Source organism: Pygocentrus nattereri, chromosome 1 (assembly GCF_015220715.1).
Source record: "Pygocentrus nattereri isolate fPygNat1 chromosome 1, fPygNat1.pri, whole genome shotgun sequence".
NCBI classification, from domain to species: Eukaryota; Metazoa; Chordata; class Actinopteri; order Characiformes; family Serrasalmidae; genus Pygocentrus; species Pygocentrus nattereri.
Window position 1 is genome coordinate 28,042,985 of NC_051211.1, and position 20,573 is coordinate 28,063,557.

At 36.9% G+C, this 20,573-nt stretch overlaps 1 protein-coding gene across 4 annotated transcripts in view; it reads right to left on the reverse strand.

Annotated features, from left to right (window-relative positions):
- Window positions 1–2,194: 2,194 nt before the first annotated feature.
- The window catches only part of LOC108435075 (myelin regulatory factor like), a 29,929-nt gene continuing 11,550 nt past the window's right edge, over window positions 2,195–20,573 (reverse strand). For 2 of the 4 annotated variants that reach the window (XM_017710629.2, XM_017710630.2), the window contains 24 exons: window positions 18,891–18,978; window positions 16,576–16,637; window positions 14,697–15,069; window positions 14,499–14,599; window positions 13,039–13,189; window positions 11,223–11,418; window positions 11,065–11,141; window positions 10,859–10,969; window positions 9,706–9,796; window positions 9,218–9,418; window positions 8,860–8,968; window positions 7,627–7,736; window positions 7,360–7,529; window positions 6,724–6,796; window positions 6,532–6,620; window positions 6,231–6,290; window positions 6,015–6,070; window positions 5,369–5,542; window positions 5,238–5,276; window positions 5,003–5,087; window positions 4,830–4,904; window positions 4,228–4,333; window positions 3,548–3,622; window positions 2,195–2,854 (listed from right to left, as the gene is read on the reverse strand). In XM_017710629.2, the coding sequence (XP_017566118.1) occupies window positions 2,768–2,854; window positions 3,548–3,622; window positions 4,228–4,333; window positions 4,830–4,904; window positions 5,003–5,087; window positions 5,238–5,276; window positions 5,369–5,542; window positions 6,015–6,070; window positions 6,231–6,290; window positions 6,532–6,620; window positions 6,724–6,796; window positions 7,360–7,529; window positions 7,627–7,736; window positions 8,860–8,968; window positions 9,218–9,418; window positions 9,706–9,796; window positions 10,859–10,969; window positions 11,065–11,141; window positions 11,223–11,418; window positions 13,039–13,189; window positions 14,499–14,599; window positions 14,697–15,069; window positions 16,576–16,637; window positions 18,891–18,978 (2,759 nt within the window). In that variant the 3' untranslated portion in view covers window positions 2,195–2,767. The remainder of the gene's footprint in view (window positions 2,855–3,547; window positions 3,623–4,227; window positions 4,334–4,829; window positions 4,905–5,002; window positions 5,088–5,237; window positions 5,277–5,368; window positions 5,543–6,014; window positions 6,071–6,230; window positions 6,291–6,531; window positions 6,621–6,723; window positions 6,797–7,359; window positions 7,530–7,626; window positions 7,737–8,859; window positions 8,969–9,217; window positions 9,419–9,705; window positions 9,797–10,858; window positions 10,970–11,064; window positions 11,142–11,222; window positions 11,419–13,038; window positions 13,190–14,498; window positions 14,600–14,696; window positions 15,070–16,575; window positions 16,638–18,890; window positions 18,979–20,573) is intronic. The other 2 variants (XM_017710632.2, XM_017710631.2) reach the window with 2 other exon arrangements.

Consider the following 20,573-nt stretch of genomic DNA (forward strand, 5'->3'; position numbering starts at 1 on the left):
ATAGAACCACTGTGGATCAGATGTTATTTCAGTGGTGGACGGCAGTTACATTGACCTGGTACTTGCATGTTAGCATGTGTTATGCTGGTACAAGTGTATACAGCATTTAACAGTAAACCGAAGTGGTAGGTGTGCCTGAGAAGACGGCCAATAGATATACAAAGTGTATAGGAAAAGTTTGGGTGCCCTGCTCAAATTATTTTATTTATTTTCTAAGTGAATACACATTAATACATTCTTTATAGGAAACACACTTCACATTTTAATGCACAATGACTGTTTTCTTGTATTTTGCATTTGCAAAAGTTGATACATTTTGCTTTTTTTTTTTTTCCCAGTATATTAAACATAGCAAACAAACTAAACTGTGCACTAGAATTATCAGTAAATTCCTTGTCTGTTATCTGTAGGAGATGTGTTAATTAACTATAACTATCAGTAGCAGTTTGATATGAAATGGTACAAAAATGTTATGATTCTTCACAAATTAACTGATCCCTTTACGATGGTGTTGATAGGAACCATGGGTTTATGACGTCTACAACACAAATACAGTCTATATCCACAACCAGTGAACCTATATTGCCAAAAGTATTTGCTCGTCTGACTTCACAAACATAGGAAATTGAGTGAGACCCCATTCTTAATCCATAGGGTTTAATATAATGTTGTCCACCTTTGGCAGCTATAACAGCTTCAACTCTTCTGGGAAGGCTTTCCTCAAGGTTTAGGAGTGTGTTTATGGGAAATTTTGACCGCTCTTCCAGAAGCGCATTTGTGTGGTCAGACACTGATGTTGGACGAGAAGGCCTGGCTTACAGTCTCGGCTCTAATTCATCCCAAAGGTGTTCTGTCGGGTTGAGGTCAGGACTCTGTGCAGGCCAGTCAGGTTCTTCCACACCAAACTCGCTCATCCATGTCTTTATGGACCTGCTTTGTGCACTGGTTGGCAGTCATGTTGGAACAGGAAGGGGCCGTCCCCAAACTGTTCCCCCAAAGTTGGGGGCATGAAATTGTCCAAAATCTCTCGGTGCTGAAGCATTAAGAATTCCTTTCACTGGAACTAAGGGGCCGAGCCCAACACCTGAAAAAAAAACCCACACCATAATCCCCCCTTCACCAAACTTTACACTTGGCACAATGCAGTCAGACAAGTACCGTTCTTCTGGCAACCACAAAACCCAGACTCGTCCATCAGATTCCCAGACGGAAAAGTGTGATTGGTCACTCCAGAGAACACGTCTCCACTGCTCTAGAGTCCAGTGGGCGGCACTTTACACCACTGCATTCCACACTTTGCTTTGTGCTTGGTGATGTAAGGCTTGGATGCAGCTGCCCGGCCATGGAAACCCATTCCATGAAGCTCTCTATGCTGTTCTTGAGTTCTTGTTCTCTGATCTGAAGGCCGCATAAAGTTTAGAGGTCTGTAGTGATTGACTCTGCAGAAAGTTGGCGACCTCTGCGCACTATGCCCCTCAGCATCTGCTGACCCTGCTCTGTCATTTTACGTGGCTGACCACTTTGTGGCCGAGTTGCTGTCGCTCCCAATCGCTTCCACTTTGTAATAATATCACAGACAGTTGACTGTGGAATATTTAGTAGCGAGGAAATTTCACGAATGGACTTGTTGCACAGGTGGCATCCTATCATGCTGGTATTCACTCCTGAGAGCGACCCATTCTATCATAAATGTTTGTAGAAGCAGTCTACATGCCTAAATGCTCAGTGATGATTTAATTATTCAGCAATGTAGAAACATCAGTAGGAGTCCCCTTTAAATAGAGTTCTCAGATTATGTGGAAGAAGGATTTGTGAGACAAGCAGAGAGCAACATAAATTAGATATAGTCCACTCTTCTCAACTGAGCTTTGGACAGCATCTTTGAAACCTTAGGTGTGCTAAAAAAGAAAGAGACATCCTTGTGTAAGTGGTGACAGAAACCAGGGGGCACAATGTTTACTATTGCATTTTAATTTTCTATTTAGTTGTAGTGACTCTCTTTAGTTTTATACATAAAACATCCGGCATGTACCTCTCCACCATTAGTGTACTGAAAAAATGCATTTTAGGCTAAAATCTTAACACAGGACTATCATAGAGCAATATGTTTAAAATCTAATTTTGGAGTTGTTGAGTTTGTGTGTTTATAACCTGTGTGTTCATAAATAGTACTATTAAAAACAGAGACCTTTCTTGAACACAGATTATTGTGTATCTTTATTCTTTTTAATTAATGAAACAGCTTACATAACTGATTAAATCACTTTGGGCATACAAGAGCTAATACAGTGTTAACAGTATGAAATGTATGCAATTTAAAACAGAAAAATATCAAAAAGGTGTAGATTCAAATGATGTTTTCTTGCAGTCAAGTATTTATGAAAAATACAAAGGTTTGTGGAAAAATGAACTAAAATCACTGTCTTTTCTCTGATCTCAAAAAATAATTCTGACAAAAAAGTAATTAATTTGAACATACCCAACAACACATATGCAACACAACAAACGGTGGTATCAAAACCACACCAATATATTTGGTATGACTAAGAAATATTGACTTTTTATTTTAATGTAAATGATTACTTCTATACAATACTTTTTCAGATTAGGAAGAAAACAAGGTCTTTTAAGCCACAGTAAGCCACACACACACACCCACCATTGTACAACATAGTTAATTTCAGAAGCTGTTATTTACTGCCTTAGTAGTTGATATCAGTTCATTCTGCTTTTCTCAAGATAAGAGATACCAAGAGATCCTTCCACATTACTGGCAGCGGCGGTAGAAATGAAAGTGGTAGTCTGTAAACAGTATTTCCACATAGTTAGGGTCTGTATTACAGTCAGCCTGACCCTGAAATGCAGAAAAAATGTCTTCAGCATAATCTACATTCCAGACCATAATTACTTAATCAATCTTAAGACTGCTCAGTAACTACTATGAATTATTCAGTACATGCTAGGAATATAAGAAAATAAAACGTTTTTTCAGATTTACCATATTAACATTTCATATAAAAACTCAGAAGACATTTAGGTTCACTGGTTGTTTTGAATCAGAAATAAAATGGCTATACATTTGACATTAAACCATTTTAAGTTACTTTGTTCATATCTCACCCAATTAATTCTATAGAAGTTTTGAAACACTGGTGGAATTCCTCTTTAAAACTTACAGCCATAATACAATCACACAATTTCATGTACTTCCTATAACATCTACATTCTGTCATGTAAACATTCAGCAGTATTTAACAGATGGTGAAGGTAACATTAAGAGTCCTGGCCAGCACTGGTGTGTGCATGAATAAATATTAGCCACTAAATTATTGGTTGCAGTTATCAACTGTAACCATTTATCGGCAAATGGTATTTCAGTAGGCAATGTATTGTTCACCCCTAGTACCTAAAATCAAATGAAAATGTAAGCTACTTAGTATTAGAGGAAGAAACTGAGGCATGACCCACATCATCTGTAGAGTGTAAAGAGTTAAGATTATTGGAGTTAGACCTGAATGAAAAGAAACAAGTAAAAAGAAGCCCTTACTGCTACTGAGGCACGGAAGTGGTAAGATGATCGGTAATGTCGAGAAACTGGCAGCGGCCACTTGTGTACATATCCCTGTAAAACAGACCAAATTACTAGCAATGCCTAGATGTGCACTACTGTGTTCTGCAATATATTCATTGAATGTATTTTAAGCATTATAGTACACTATACATCACAAAGAGTGTAGACATGTGTTCATCTAACATTTTTTCCAAAATTAAAAAGACACCAATAGAGAGTTTTCTCCTCCTTTGCCCCTGGAGTAACAGCCTCTACTATTCTGGGAAGGCTTTACACTAGATATGTTAGAGCATTAGTGAGGCCAGATACTGATGTCTGATGATTAGTTCTGGATCACTCTAACTCATCCCAAAGATATTGGATGGTGCTCCACCACTCCAGACAACAGTTCCCCAATGCTGTTAAGTTTTATAACCCTCCATTACTTGTGTCAGCAATGGGTACAACTTAAAGTAGCTGAATTCATTCATCAGAAGCGGTGTCTGAATGTACATGTGAGAGATATATATATATATATATATATAAAATCTGAAAGTGGCCTAGGATCTGTGCCCCTACTGTGTTTCCCTACTCTAATACCGTCACTTCAACTCAGCGATTGCTTATATATCAGCTCATTAATTGCATCATATATGTTGATTTTAAGAAAGTGTCACCTGTGTGTTGGGAACAGTGAATTCAGAGTAGCTGTAGTCGAGTAATTTGGCACACTCCTCCCTCAGGTCGTACCCACACAAGTGGACCACCAACAGCTCGTTAGTGCTGCTCAAAGAGACACCCAGTGATCACAAAATGTAACTATATACATGTCTATTTGTAAATGGTGCAAATCAATAGTAATCAATTGCATGATACTGTGTGTGGCATATAGCTGTAGAAAAGTTCTGCTGGTTATGGTTGAACAGCCTTGTTCAGCTATAATGGCTGTTAGATATCTGGGAGCACTTTAGGAACATCATCTTTTGAAATTTTCAGAGTAATCTTCACTCTTCTGAAATATTCTCTCTTTAATTAAGTAAGAAAAAAAACTTAACATAAAATAGCTATTTACTAATATTTTGATTTTATTAGATATTTGATGTTGCAGCATTTCAAAAGTACCTTTTATGAAAAAAACATGGTCATTTATTAAACAAGTTTTGAAAGAATTTGTCCTTGAACTTGTGACAGGCTGTGGACACCCTTTACTCTGTTTACACTGCCATATTGCAGAAAACATAATGCATGTATTCATGATTTTTAGTACAAGTTTACTTACTTCATCTGCAAGGTGACTGGCATGTTGACGGGAATATGTTTACTCATGGGGACCAGATAGCTAAAGTTCCCTTTCCTGCAAAACAGAGGAAATACTGGGTAGGATGTATCACTACAGGCCATCTACTACATGAGGGAAAAAGCACTAAAGATGATAAACCATGCTGCACATACCTTGAGTTATCATGGTCTATGTAATACTTGTCTATAACCTGCTGATTTTGTGTGATAAGGAATGACTGAATTGTTGTGTTTGTCCCTGTAGGAGGAGAAGCACAAACATAAGCCTTGGTATGAAAGAAACCTTGTCAAATGCAAGTTACCCTGCAATGAATTACATACACTAGCATCTGCAGTTAAACAGTGAAACCTATTGCGTCACGTTTTTCACGTGACTTGTTCAACTTACAATCACTGAAATATCGGAGCAGTTTTTCCCATGTGTTATCTAATAAAACACACAGAGTTAGTCAACATTACAAAAAGTAAAAAGAATGTCACTATTTTTAATAAAAAAGCTGTGATGCTGTTTGCCCAGACCTTTTTGTTTTTTGTGTCTGGCATCTGAAGGTGGATTTAGAGAGCCTGTATCAACAGTTGGGCTCGTCCTCACTGAAACATGGTAGCTGGCAGTTGCAAAGTGACAGCAGTAAATGTCCTCAGAGTAGAACACACTGGAGAAATCCACATCTGGAGGCCAAGGGCCAGCTGTGGCTGTGGAAAACACAGTATGATAATATTTCAGGTCTATATGTCAATAGGACGTACATCAATGCGCAAATGTAGTGGATTTGCCAAAACCTACTCAGAATCGAACTATTGCTTCTTTAGTTTAACAGTAGTTTTAAACCTCAAGACTATCGTATCTGCCAAGCAATGAAAGCTTGTAGGTACCAGGTACATTTGGGCTAAAATTTGAACGAGACTTTTTGCAAAGATATCATTTTAATCTGACTGTTTTATGGGTTTTGCTGTCATTGGCATGTGAGAAACAGATAAATATACCTTCATTTAATATCTTGGTTGCTGTATCATATCTTGGATGCACAGTGCCACTGTGATGATTAATCATCATCATTTTGAGAAGGTACAGTATTTTGGAATTTTGAATACAAATCAATTTATTCATTTGCTGTTTTTAAGCAACTGGCGCCGAATATGAGACACTGGAACAGCATTTGCATACCTGTAGTCAATGTTTCTGTGGTAGTGTGGACAGGAAACACACTGGAGTTACTTGTGCTATTGGAAATGCCCAGAGAGAAAGTCATACAGATGATTATTCATATCCTTCAAAGTATGAAGTGTGGCATGTACTATATGCTATAAGCCTTAATGCAAACTGAACCAAAGTGGCTAAAGACTATGCATAATTTATACGGAAATAGCAGTGCTGGTATACCTGGGGACATAATTTTCTTCACTTAATGTAAGCATGTAGAGGGCCGTGATGCAGATGGCACTGAAACAAAACCATACATTTTTCAAAACTTAAAAAAATCCAGCACAAATGTCAATGCACAACGAACATCCCAATCTGATAAAACCAATTTAATATGCACTATCAGTCGAAATGTGAAATAAAAGGGACACTTTTATTGATCAGTTAAAAATCTGTAAGACATTTCCTACTGGAATGCTTAGTCCGGTCAATGCATTATGTGAATGAGTTCAGAAATTCTAAAGACAAAGAAAAGACTCACCAAAAAGCCATAGTTGTCACAAGCAGAATGATACTAGCTTGGAATATTCTGTGCTGAAGGCAGTACTGATATTTCTCGCATACATACTCCTGATACAGAAACATAATGTTTTCAGAGTTGGCTTTTGGCTTTCAACAAGGGCATGCTCTCATGTAAAGATCTAGAACAGTAGAAGTTTTTTTCTTTACATACTTTGCCTACCTTTAGCAGAGATGGCTTTTTGGGGGGCACTGATGTTTGAGTTTTGTTGCTTTTTGTGCTTTTCCTGTAACACAGATGTAAACACAGACAATACATCTTTGGAAGGTGTGTATGTGAATGTGAAACAATACAAGCTACATAAAAGACACATAAAAACAAATCACTTAAGCTATTAATGCAAATTACACCTACTGTGAAAATAATGTTGACAGTAAAGGAGGCTGAATACTGCAAACACCTAATTTACTTCTTACTGTAAACATTGTGAAGCTGTAAATGACAATAGCCCTGCACTAATATTATTATCTGTAGTGTCTAAATACTTTTTCCATAGAATTTTTTTTTTAAACAAACATTTGTTTATTTATTTATTTAAGTCAAATGACATGATGTAAATTTAAAGTGTATCAAGTGTAATCTATGTACTGGAGGTCTTAAATAATTAAATAACAATAAGCGTCTGAATACTTGTTTCCTCTCACTGTACCTCTGTCACGGCAAATGTACTGATCACATAAAGTCTTGGTGAAATATAGCAAAAAATGTCATTGGGTCATTGATTAGAAAAGTGTTTCCTAACTCCAGAGCTATCTGGCCTAATGCTGGATCTGTTTGTCATACACTCACCCTTTATCAGCACTGGCCCTTTTCGCACTTTTGGCACGCATGCTCCCTAGGTTCTTCAGCGTGGCCAGACGAGTGTTCCACACCTCCAGCTCCTGAATACGTGTTTCCAGGTTGTCTGTGAGTTTGCACAGCTGCTTCACAGCCCCCACATTCTCCATAAAGATCTGCTCCTGTTGGAAGAATAAATGGGAGCTTAATGCTGATCAGATACAGTTGGTTCCATTTAATGAAAGAAACAAGAGCTGCTTCTGTGTGTCTGCTACTTACTTTATCTACCATAAGGAAGTTATGGATTTTCTGTCCGTCTGAGCAGGTGATATCCCCTACCTCTGTCACTGCTGTGGGAAGCAGCTCCCTCACCTCCTGGGCAATGATGCCTGACCCCAGATAGAGAAAGCTTTTATTACAGTCATATCTAATAATACACTGAGATGCCAGTTTATTAGGCATATTGGCATTTAGCTGTATGTTGTGGATCTTTTGGCCAACAAGATTCATTTAGACAGGGACTCTACTGGACGTTTTGTGAAATCTTGTACAATGTGGAAATTACTGTGTTGCACAATTGTTGCAAATTAGACCGCTCCCTACACCTTTTCCCAGAGATGCTCAATCAATAAAAAGGTTGCTTGGCCGTGGAATCAAGTGACAATACATGTCTTGTGAAATGATTCTGCCACCTGATTTGTTAAGTGACATATTATCTCATTTGAATGTAGTATTTGTGTAAATGTTGGGGATGTACCTAAAGAACTAATATACTGGCAATTAAGTTTATCATCCAAGATCAATTGTAGTGTTCAGGATTGAGACTACTGTAGAAACAAATATAATCTGATAAAAATATATTCAGATTTTAGGCATGTATCTTTCTTAACCATTTTCCAACTTGTCCTTGAGAAAGCCCAGTATTTATAATTATCATCCAATACCCAGCTCAGCTGATCACTCCTTTATTAATTAAATCAAGTGGGTTGCTGATGAATTTAACAAATCTATACAATGATCAGAGAACAGAGAGTACTCAGGAACCAAATCTGCATTCTTCTAACCAATATATTAACAATTTATTTGCATTTATTTTAATGTTGGACTGGTTTCCTGGGCAGGGATGAAGCACTGTAGAAAGTTTCCACTGAAAGGAAAATATTGGACTAGGCTTATTCCTTGTCTAGGAAACAAGCTCCTAGTAGTTTAACTGGTAAAAACACCCACACTGCTAAGATAGATACTACTGTTCTCATTGAGGGACTGGTAATGAACAAATATTCATGTGTGATCAGCCATGTGTGATCAGCCATGATTAGCCAATCCTCTAGTTCATATGCATTTGCATTTTACTTTAGAATTTGCATTAAACATGACCTCTAGGCAACTGTGACTCCCTTGAGAAGTAATATGATGTGTCACAGTCACAATCAGACTGAAATGTGGCTGTGGATTCAATCATAGCCCTAAACATCCAATTAAGTCCAAAGAAAGCATTTGTTCATTACACACCTGTTTCGTGCACCTGGTCAATTCCCATTTTTGATGCAAACTCTGGTTTGTAGTCATACTCCACGATCCTCATCTGAGCTATTCTTTTCAGCTGTTCTGTTGGGTCCACCTGGGAAAGCATCAGAACCCTAAATAATATTGATGTATCAAAATTCTTTCTGCTCACTACAAAGTGGTACAATGATTAACCTTGTGAGCCTTTTCTTGCAGATGCCACTGACAAATACCACCACATTCACTGGTGTCTACAAATTATTTTTATATCCACACCAGGAGTCATCATGGCCCACTCAATGCCCACCTTGTTAAATCTATTACTAAGTGTAAAACCATACCGTGAGGAATCTGAGACTCTCACCTCTTGAATATTCTCTTTGGCTCTCTTGTCTGAAGGGTGCATAACTGTGCCCATTATTTTGGCATTCCCGCATACCACAAGTGCCTCATCTGGGGTGTCTGTGTTGATCCCAACCCTTCCTTGACACACCACCGAGTCTGCTGTCTGTCCTTTCTGCCAGAGCACCTCACTGTCATTCTCAAACTGCCCTGGATTGGAGGCCTTATAAAAACAGAGGGTGTGATCACTGATTCATTCATATTCAATGAACTCAATTAATGATATTTCCTCTATAAAATACAGCACAATGAGTGGAGATGATTGATTAAAACAGATTAAGACAGATTAAGACTTCACCAAGGACTTAAGTAGCCTACAATTGTAGTTTGTTCGCTTGAAGAACATAGTGGCACGTGTTACATGTGTGCTCTCTCTGTGATTCTGTCTTGAGACTTAGTTTTTGAATTCAACTATATGACAATTCATCTGTATGACGAGTCGAGACTTACCCTGACAATGATTCTCTCAGATATGTTTGCAACCAGCAGGTAACTCTTTCCTTTGACAGTCGCGTAAAGCCCCACAACCATTAGAAAGTACCTGACAAACAGGGAGCATTAGAGTCTTCAGAGTCACCACAAGCTTTAATCTTTCACCTGCAGTGTTTAGACAAGTGCCTACTTCTGAAAATCTCCAGCCCAAATCTAACACCCTGGTCCAGCTAATTAATTGATCTGATGATCTGGATCAGTTGTGTTCAGTCAGCACTGGATGTAAGCTAATTACTGACAGTCTGCCGACACTAACATATGATCAGCATAATATAACACACAAGTGTTTTTAATGCATTTTAATGCTTGTTTTACCTGGGTAAGAGGAAAAAAAGTTTTTCAACCTTGAGTTATTGCTAGTCAAGGAAGTACATGATTATTTCAAGATCATAATTAATAGTTTTGAGAAAATAAGACATTATTCTGACACAATATGTTAGATATTCTAAACAATAAATATTTTTTACTTTCTGTTTGAAACACATGAGCTAAGCTTCAAAGTCCTGTGCTAAGTGCATTTGGAAACTGTGTGATGTTGTAAAATCCCTGTTTAATTTCACTGAGCACATCTTGGAATCTGTATGATTTTGGGCCTAACCTCTTAACTATGTGTAGAGGATGATAGACAGTTCTGCCTCAATATGCCTGAATTACATTACATTTCTGTTTTTGTGATTGATTTTAGTTTTTTAGTGTGATGTGTTGACAAATCAGAGTAAGTGCTTCATTTTAATATACTGCCAGCATTTTGCTGAGAGGGAAACTCCTATAAATGCATATGCAATGAGGCAAAAGTGCAAATGTGCAGAGACAGAGACACCTATTTGATCTCATCATGTGTGGTTACATCTATTTAATGAAATGACTTTAATGTGAAAATAGGGCTCATGTCAGTGCAAAATGTTGGCAAATCTGCCCCTAGATGTATTCTGTTCATGTTATATGGCTAAAATTTATAATAGTATAACTTTATCAGTGTTCAAATATTTATAAGAATACAAATTTATATATTCACAATCCCTATCAGTTTATATTCCATATCTATTACAACACCGGCATACAATGAAATAAATGTGAGTAAGTTTATATCTGACTGTTAATGGAAGCTCACCTCTGGTCAGGATTAGGCTTGCCTTTCTTCCTCATGTTATTGGCAGTGGTCTCACTGAAGTGTAATCGACCAAGTGTAATCTTGGTAATTTTGTTTCCTGGCAAATTTACTCTAAAAAAGATATCAGAGTAAATACAGGCACTTAAAACATACTTCATAAGTGTTCTTGATTCATGGTGTTAAAGACTTATAGTTAGAAGACTCACTGAACTGGCATGAAAGGTTTTTTGCTGCGGTCAGACTGTGACTGCTCTATGGTAATTTGGTGGTTCTGGGCTTCGAGCTGAAGGAAAAGCCAAAATGTCAGTCATAGAACATGTGCAGACACTGGAATTATTAGCAATTTTATGCAGAATCCACTAACCTTCACTCCAAAGACATTCACTTGGAAGCCTTCTACAGGCATAGGACCTACAGGGGTTTCGACATATTCAGGGTCTCCATCCATCCCAATGTGGACTGTGACCTGAAAGTGGTTCTTTTTCTGGCACACAAAGGCTTCATCAACTGTTGAGTAGATGAAACCTTTATCGGTGTCCACATGATAACCTGGGGGTGGACTGCAAATTGCATGACCACAGTGGAAGAAAACATTAAGAGCAATTGAGGAACCATTTTTAACATTTGAGGAGCCAGTTTTACTGTCCAATTAGTTAAGACTATCCTGTATTAGTCCCACAATGAGGAAATTCTCAGTGTTACAGCAACAAATGGATAGCAAGGCAAGAAAAAGTAGAAGAGAAATTACCAACCGAGTAATTAACTTTAACAAGGTTTTTACAGTTTGTTACTTGCTACAATATAGATATACTAAAAGTAAATACTAAAAGTAAAAAATAAGATAAAATATAAACCCTATCCTTCACAAAAAACAATATATTGACAATATTTTATATATATTTTATACATTTTATATATATAAAATATAAACTTAAAATGAGTCATTTTAGTAGTGTTGACTATTATAGTACTTGCTTCTTCGCAAATAATAGAATTCCATTTGGCACAAAAAAAAAAATCACAGCTGTAAAAGGATCTGAGTACCCTGGCACATCATGTTGATCAGTAGAGTCTTTGATGCAGCAGCAAACTGGGCAGCAATAGATATAAAATACCAAACATGCTTGGAAGTATAACTAAATTACAGTGATATAAATATACAGTGATACAGTGAAATTACAGAAATATTCTATTTAAACTATATGTAAGGATAAACCATAAAAAACACTTATTTAATTCCATTCCACAGGGTCCCTAAAGCCATATTGTTATATTTCCTACACACTTGAGCACTGGAGGTCAGTTAAGGGAACTGCAGTTGATAAATGCCAGCATTCAAAACATGCTGTAGTGTCATGTATATCCCAAAGTTTCATAATCAACTGAACTTTTTCACTCCTTTAAAATCACCCTTAATTTGGTGTGAAAGTAGAGGAGGCAATGGATAGGGCAAGATGGAGGCAGATGATCCGCTGTGGCGACCCCTAAAGGGAGCAGCCGAAAGAAGAAGAAGAAGAAATCACCCTTAATATGTATGAATGCCCTGTGCAGTGCACTTTGAAGGGGATTACAAGTGCAATTGGAACAGACTTACTGTGTGGGAGTTAAGAAGGCTCACATCTGAAGTGACATGTAATACTACTACTATTACTTCTAATAATAATGATAATAATACAGGTAGCAGCACAAAGTGCTTTACAGACAGGTGATAAAGATTAACACTATTAGAAGAAATTAGGGTTAAGTTTGATTTTATTGTCATACTTTGAAAAAAACTAACAATGTTTTGATGTGAAATATTCTCTGCTGCATATTTCATAATACACAAATTATTTTTTGTTTACTAGAAAACTGTAACTATGTGGACTTCTGCATGAATGGCTCTTAAAGTATTAAATCATTTGTTACACTTGCTACATACATTATGTTCTAGCCCAGTGTCGTAGACAGAACTATAAGTGTTTTATAAATAAAGTGGTTTAGAAAATGCAAATGTATAAAGAAATGCAAATGTATGAAGAAATGCAAATGTATGTCATCAGCATAGCTATGAAAAGCGACATCATATTTCGTCATATTACCTGAGGTAGTATACACAAAAAGAAAACAGAGGCTCTAAGAATGAACCTTGAGGGACTCCTCAAAAAATGTTTTTTGTGGCTATATCTGTAAAAACTTACAGTGATTGATAACTGCTGTTGTAGAGGGTGCTCCACTGGCTGGGCTGGTACTGATCCCATGTCAGTAGCTGGAATGCCCCCATCACTGGACTCGCTGCATGGGCATCACTATCATAACTTGGCATCTCACATGTTCCATCCTCAAGGCTTACTATAAGTAGAGAAAGACACAAGGAAGAACTTCAGAATAATTAGACTTATCCTTTTTTTCTAGTAGCGGAAAACTGGACAAAATGCTCTCCCAAGAATCGTTAAATCATATCTGTACCTGCAAAAGAAGCGGCGTCTGTTGAATCAATAAATCATCTAAGTATTTTAGAACAGTAAGTATTATAGAATGTGTAATTTTCCGTCAAACCTTTTCTAGCCTTTGTGTTTTTCATAAATCATGCTACTGAAAGAATAAGACTAAAGTATTATTGTAGCATGGCGTGTGCTACAAGTTCTGTTTATTTAGCAATGTTACTGTGGCTTTTACTCCAAAGTCCACCTGCCCCTGACATAACACGAGGTGCAATTCTGCGGACATGTCTGCATCACAGAAACGCACTCATATGGTGCTGCAATTTGACCCTCCTCGCCAGATCGAGAGCCGAGAGGGAACGAGAGCTCGATGTTCCGCCTCCTCGTCACCGCCCCCCAGCTCAACGCCCAGCGGAGCTCAGGACTCGATGCCCTGGTGCTCCTCATGGCCTCATACCATAGTCCTCCTGCTCCCGCCGTCACTCGCGTCCCTCTGCGAAGCCTGGGCTTTGCGCACACCCCCCCCCCCCCCAACCCCCAACCCAAACCCCAAGTCACTCCCTGCCGTCTTTCTTCTGGCTCTCGTGGCCGTCATCGTCGGGTCTCGGGTGCAGGCGCATGCCACATTTTTGTATTTTAAAAATTCATTAATAAGCTATGACATCTGTTCTGTCCACAAATGAAATAGTTGTGATTATGCTAATTATATATTAATGTTATGTAAGCAAATTATTATTCTCATTATTAGTAACACAATCATTATATATTCATGTTATATAAACTGATTATATTCTTATTATATATATAGCAACATGCTAAAGGGACATTTTGACTTGTGTTTATACTTTTCTAAAGGTGTTCTATTTGGTTGAGCAAAACCTTGAATGCTTACTCAATATAACATTTTTTTTTCTTATAACGTAATATAAACACATAGATCACGGTTTTCCAATGTCGTTTTTTTACATTGAAATAAAGAGATAAATCTCAGGCAGTAAATCCCAGGAATGTTGTCACTGAAATAAAATTTTACAGTTAGTTAAACCGAAGCCATTCAGTAAATGAGAGATTAGATTTGGACCCCTTAATTTCATTAGGACAGAAAAAAGTGGGGGAACATATTAGTCTAACAGGCTTCTTCCCTCAAATTATCCTACATATTAACTGATGAACTGACAGTGAACAGCAGTCATTGAAACTGCTTATTTAACACTCACAAAATGAAGGTTTGGTCCAAACTGAGTCAACCCACTGGCGTGGGCCTACGTTCCCTTCAAGAGAGTCTGAGTGCTTTCTCTTCCTTTCGTGTGCGATTTTCCTTTGAAAGCAAATAATACAATGAGGACATTAGAGGGTGAGCAAGAAGACAACATAATTACAACCATAATGACAATCTGCATAGAAACGTTTCTCACCCTGTGTTGAGGGCAGGTTTGGGGTCCACGCATGTGGTATGAGGCAAGAGGCATGGAGATGCAGCAGAGGTGCTGGCTTCTGTGTTGCCCCCTACAGCATGTATGGGAGGATGTTGGCTGTCCTGGGCAGCCTTGTGCACTGGTGCTGTAGGTGGATTGCTGGCGTAAGCATAGCCCTCAACTAGGCTCATGAATTGTATGTGAGAGTCACATACAACTTGAGCTAATGCAGGAATGCTGGACTTTAAATGGTTCATTGCACTACCATGACAGTTGTGAGGAAGTGCTGGAGCTCCACAGTGCTCCTGCAGCCCTCCTTTGAGGCGACAAGAAGCAGCAACAGACCATCCCGGTTCAGAACCCAAATGTACATCTGGAGAAGGAAGGTAATGGCAAAATGATAAATACTGTCAACTAATTATGAGATACTATGACAAACAAAGCTTCAGGTGGAGCCAGAAACTTATTCAGTCTCAATGGTGAGCACAGGGCATATTGTATATTTTCAAATTGAGTTTATCACCATGTATTCTTAAGAGTCCTTTCTCATGCAAAAATAAAGCCCTGTGCAAAAGTCAGAGAGCACTCTTAATCTAATTTCCAGATACAATAGTTTTTAAGTAAAAGTTATTAATTTCTCAGGAAATATTTCTGAGGAGTTTGGCTATAAGACAATTCAGTTGCATAAAGAAGCTGCTAGCATTCTCAGAGCAGTGGGCTAGACACCCCAGAGCCCAGACCTCAACATCACTTCATGTGTTTGGGATTGAACATGGTGCTTGACTGCCTTTGAAATAAAAGTATAGCTTAATCCTTCTAGAAGTAAAAATGCTTCAAGATCAATTGATCAGAGGACCCTGCATAGAGCTGGAACAATCACTACCAAGATTCCACTGCTGAGAATCAGCCTTGCCTGGGACAAAAAAGTACAGAACATGAATGGTATAGCCTCTCTGTGTTTCTTCCTCATGCTTTTGGTTATTAGTGAATCTCTTGTCTCCAATTTACTTTTTTTTTTTAAAGCTTTTTTGGTAAAAAAAAATGCTACAGAGATAAAATTCAAAGCAGCCAACTAGTACTCTACAACTCTACCTCTAGTGTGAGAAACTGTGTGAAAATTTTTTTTGAATATTATTTGTATTCTCTTTCTGTTTTCTGTCTGATTGTTTAATTTACTGTAATATATTTCCATTTTCAAGAATTCCCTTGTACACGAGAAATGTGTTTAAGTGTAGCATAATTTTAAAATGTGTTTCACAACTGTGTAACTATAAATGATGTACATTTACAGTTAACACCTTTTAAAAATTCATTATAAAGCTACGGTTAAATCAATCCTTAAGTAATACTGTTGTACTTTGAGTGCTTTTTATGAACAAGTAACACCTAAGTGTTACAAACTGTATGTAACAAATTAAGCTAGTCTTAACAGTAAGTTACTGTTATTACATGGTATATTTAAAAATCTGCAAACCACTTCGAGCTGTTCCAGTGGTGAAGTGCATTATAAATAGGTATAATTACTATGCTGTTTATTGTTCACCGTGCTTAATATAAAGAATAATAAAAAAAAAAACACACCTTAGACATGGGACAATGATGGTCCACACTGCCTCAAGTGGATCATTGCTTCAAGACTTGACAATTTTATTGTCATCGTAGAGATGACAAATCAGCAAATATCATTGAAATTCTCACGTAATAATTGAAGAGTCTGATGTAGTATGTAAACATTGTTTAAAAAGGATGTAGGATATGGACAGTTTGAATGAAAAATCTTAAAGCATGAAACTACTATATGTACTGTATTGTGTATCATTTAGCCTGTTAGAAAAACTAAAGTTGAATTCAAAACCAAAGTTTATGCTTTGCACATTACCTGGTATTTGTGGAGGAGAACAAGGTTCAGAGCCTGAGTCTGGAGGTGATTCAGGTAACATGCTAAAGAAATAAAGAAAATGCTTAAACTAAAGAACCAAACACACAATACATAAATAACAGAACAAAAAAATGGTACAATATAATAGCAAAAAAAAAAAAACTTGCCAACCATGATGAGTGTTTCTCATTTAATTTGGGTTTCTTGTTTGTGGCTCCTGAGTAATCACTTCATCAAGCCTTTCTAACTCATACTATAAACTTCCACAATGAACTCTACAGACTTTACTCTGGTGCGTCAAGAAATAAAGAAATGTATGTAGAAGATGGCTTGCTTAACCAGAATGAATGACCTTGGCATTTGATCCAGTTTGTAATCCATGACTCCATTTAATTACTAATTACTAAATTATTCTAAGGCTACCACATTTCACCCAAGTTTGATCATGCATATTATATGCAATAGTAGTAGTATACTGGCCTCAGTCAAACTAGTCTAGTTGGAAAACAAATTCTGCCTGGGCTGGGTAATCCTGTAAATAATCCCATAACCAGAAGAATAGTAGCCATGTAGATGCTTGTATCAGATGACATTCCCAATCGGAAAGTTTAAGTACGTTCTGCGCAAGCGTGCAAGTTTGTAACTTTCAACATGGCAGCAGCCAGAAACTGGTATGCAGGGGAGACAAAGTTAATGCTTTGAACTTCAAAAGACAAGGGTGGGACTGGTGTCCAGCTTCTGTGTTTCAGAACATGACATCTTCTTCTTGCCCCTTCTTTAATACACTATGTTTCCAAAAGTATTCACTCATCTGCCTTCACACACACATGAACTTGAGTGAGATCCCATTCTTAATCCGTAGAATTTAATATGATGTCGGCCCACTGTTTGCAGCTATAACAGCTTCAGCTCTTCTTGGGGAGGCTTTCCACAAGGTTTTGGAGTGTGTTTACAGGAATTTTTTAGTGACCATTGTTCCAGAAGCACATTTGTGAGGTCAGACACTGATATTGGATGAGAAGGCCTGGCTCACAGTCTCTGCTCTAATTCATCCTAAAGGTGTTCTATTTGGTTGAGCAAACTGTTGCAAACTGTTCCCATGAAGTTGGGAGCATGAAATTGTCCAGAATCTCTTGGTCTGCTGAAGCATTAAGAGTTCCTTTCACTGGAACTACGGTGCTGAGTCCAACTTGTATAAACAACTCCACACCATAATCCCCCCTCCACCAAACTTTACACTTGGAACAATGCAGTCATGACACTCTGTCATTTTATGTGGCCTACCATTTCGTGGCTGAGTTGCTGTCGTTCCCAATCACTTCCATTTTGTTATAATATCACTGATAGTTGACTGTGGAATATTTAGTAGAAATTTCACGACTGGACTTGTTACACAGGTGGCGTCCGATCACGGTACCACGCTGGAATTCACTGAGCTCCTGAGAGAGACCCATTCTTTCACTAATGTTTGTAGAAGCAGTCTGCAGGCCTAGGTGCTTGGTTTTATATACCTGTGGCCATGGAAGTGATTGAAACACCTGTTCAATGATTACTTTTTGGCAATATAGTGTCTGTATACATTCAGATTCAGATTCAGATTCCTTTATTGATCCCAGGGGGAAATTGCAGTTGTTACAGTTGCAGCCATTTATGTAAAAATAAACACTTTTTATAATTTAAGAAAATATAGAGAATTTACAGTATGTACACCAGATTTAACTTAAGAATATAGTATGGTGGCGGTGATTGTGATAGTAATATGAAACATCAGGTATAAAGCAGTTACAATTATTTAAATTATTTAAATTAAGTTAGTGTCCCTCTGCATTATTGCACACACAATTGCACACACAATTATGAAGTATGAAGAACATGAAGTATGTTTTCAAGTATTTTACATTTTCATGAGTCTGCCATCATTTTAAAGTAAGTAAAAACACAAGAACACCAGCTAAAACTCAGGTAATTCACTGCTGCTTGTCTCACAATGACTCATGTGATGCTCCTTGTCAGTGTACCCTCTACGTGCTCTATGTATGAGCATACTTTTGAATCAGGTTACTTGTAGCATGCATGCAAACAGAAATTTTTCAGCAGGTTGTTGAGTAGAGTGAACATACAAACACCTCTATAATTGTAATGTATTCAATTAAATTTGAAAAAATCTTTGCATGTAAACACAGTCAGTGTGACCTAGTCTAAAACATCAGAGAATGTTGCTTACATGACCATTTGAATAATCAGATAACTGCAGAAATCTGATTGCATGCAAGTGTTGATGGAAACAGTAGGAAGAAACAGTAGATAGAACTCACAAAGTGGGGTCAACATCATTGCTCAGATATTGCTCAAGAATGCTGGTGTCCACTGCTGCACTCTCCAATACGCCACTAACATCTTGCCCTGCAAAACAGGGGAAAAAATACATGTATACTAGTGTTGAAATGTTTGGAATGAATTTGATGATTTGGTGAGGCAGCTGAACAGGTTTTAAATAGTTTGTTAGGAAAAAAAAAATGTTGGCTGTGTCAAGAATAAACAGAGTTATAAAAGATTATACAATGACCAAGAAAGCTGTACAGCCTTGATACTTATATTATAATCAAATTAATAACCAGAATGCCTCATATTTGAAAAGTGGTAATCAGATCTCTGGCAGATAATTAATAAATAAATAAATATAGATAGATAGATAGATAGATAGATAGATAGATAGATAGATAATCTATATTAGAATAATTAAATATGATAAATAATATAATTGTTCAACATTAATTAAATATTAATGTGAAATATAAAATATGTATATTAATAATTAAATACAAAGGTTAGATTCAGATAAATAATTAAATCAAGTACAGCACTACTTATCATTTAATAACTTCTTATTGTTCTTTAAAAAATTGAAATATTCAAACAGGGAAGAAAAAGTACAGAGAAAATCACATTTTTTACTAACATGACATCATCGATGTACATAATTTCATTTTATTTTTCATTTTATGAATGACTGGCAAGTATTTTGAAGAAAGGGTAACAAAGTATAATTTCAATAATACTTAAGTAAGGTCTACTAGACTTGAGTGAGCGAGTTAAAAAGCTCATTTATTCGATTCACGTTACTAAGTTTTAAAATGTTATTTTATTGATGTTTCGCACTGCCACAGTAAGGTAAACTTTAGAGATATGAGCTGAAAGAGTTGGTTAACTGCACCCCAGTTAATCTTGCAAGGTCAAAACAATCAACACTGGTACTATTCATATAACTTTGTATAGGACACTGATTACATGTAACGCTGAAAGTTAATTGTTAGACAGTTAGCTATGGAAGTACGTTCCCCCACTTAAATGAAAAAAATCCAGCACCCCATTAAAATTTTTCATTATTAAGCGAATTGCTATACCATTATTTTGTAATACTAAGTCATTCTTTTGAGACACTTATTATTTCTTATGAGATGCTTTCCCATTATTTCAATAAACATTCTCGTTATTTTGAGAAGCACATTTTTTATTCTCAAAAGGCTAGAATGTTTCTCAAAATAGCAAGAAACAATTCTAAAAATAATAGTTTCTCAAAAAAATTGAGCATCTCAAAATAATGACATAGTATCTAAAAATAATGACTTAGCATCTCAAAATAATGACTTGGTATAACAAAATAATACTAATGGCATAGCAATTCATTTAATAATGAAAATAATAATAATGAGGAAGTGGATTTCTTTAAGTGTCGAGAATGGGCTTTGATAGTTTGCCATCATTTCACATTTCTTTACATTTACATTTATTGCTTCAATGTCAAATATGTCTGTAAAATAGCAATTTTGAAGGACACAATACAACAATGTACAGCTATAGAGCAGTTATAGATAACTTGGAGCTAAATACACTCACTAAATAGCTCACTTTAATAGCTATACCTACCTTGTATCTACATTTATTGCTCATTTCATCAGCTCTACTGACCCTGCTGTGTCTGATCCACTCATACCAGT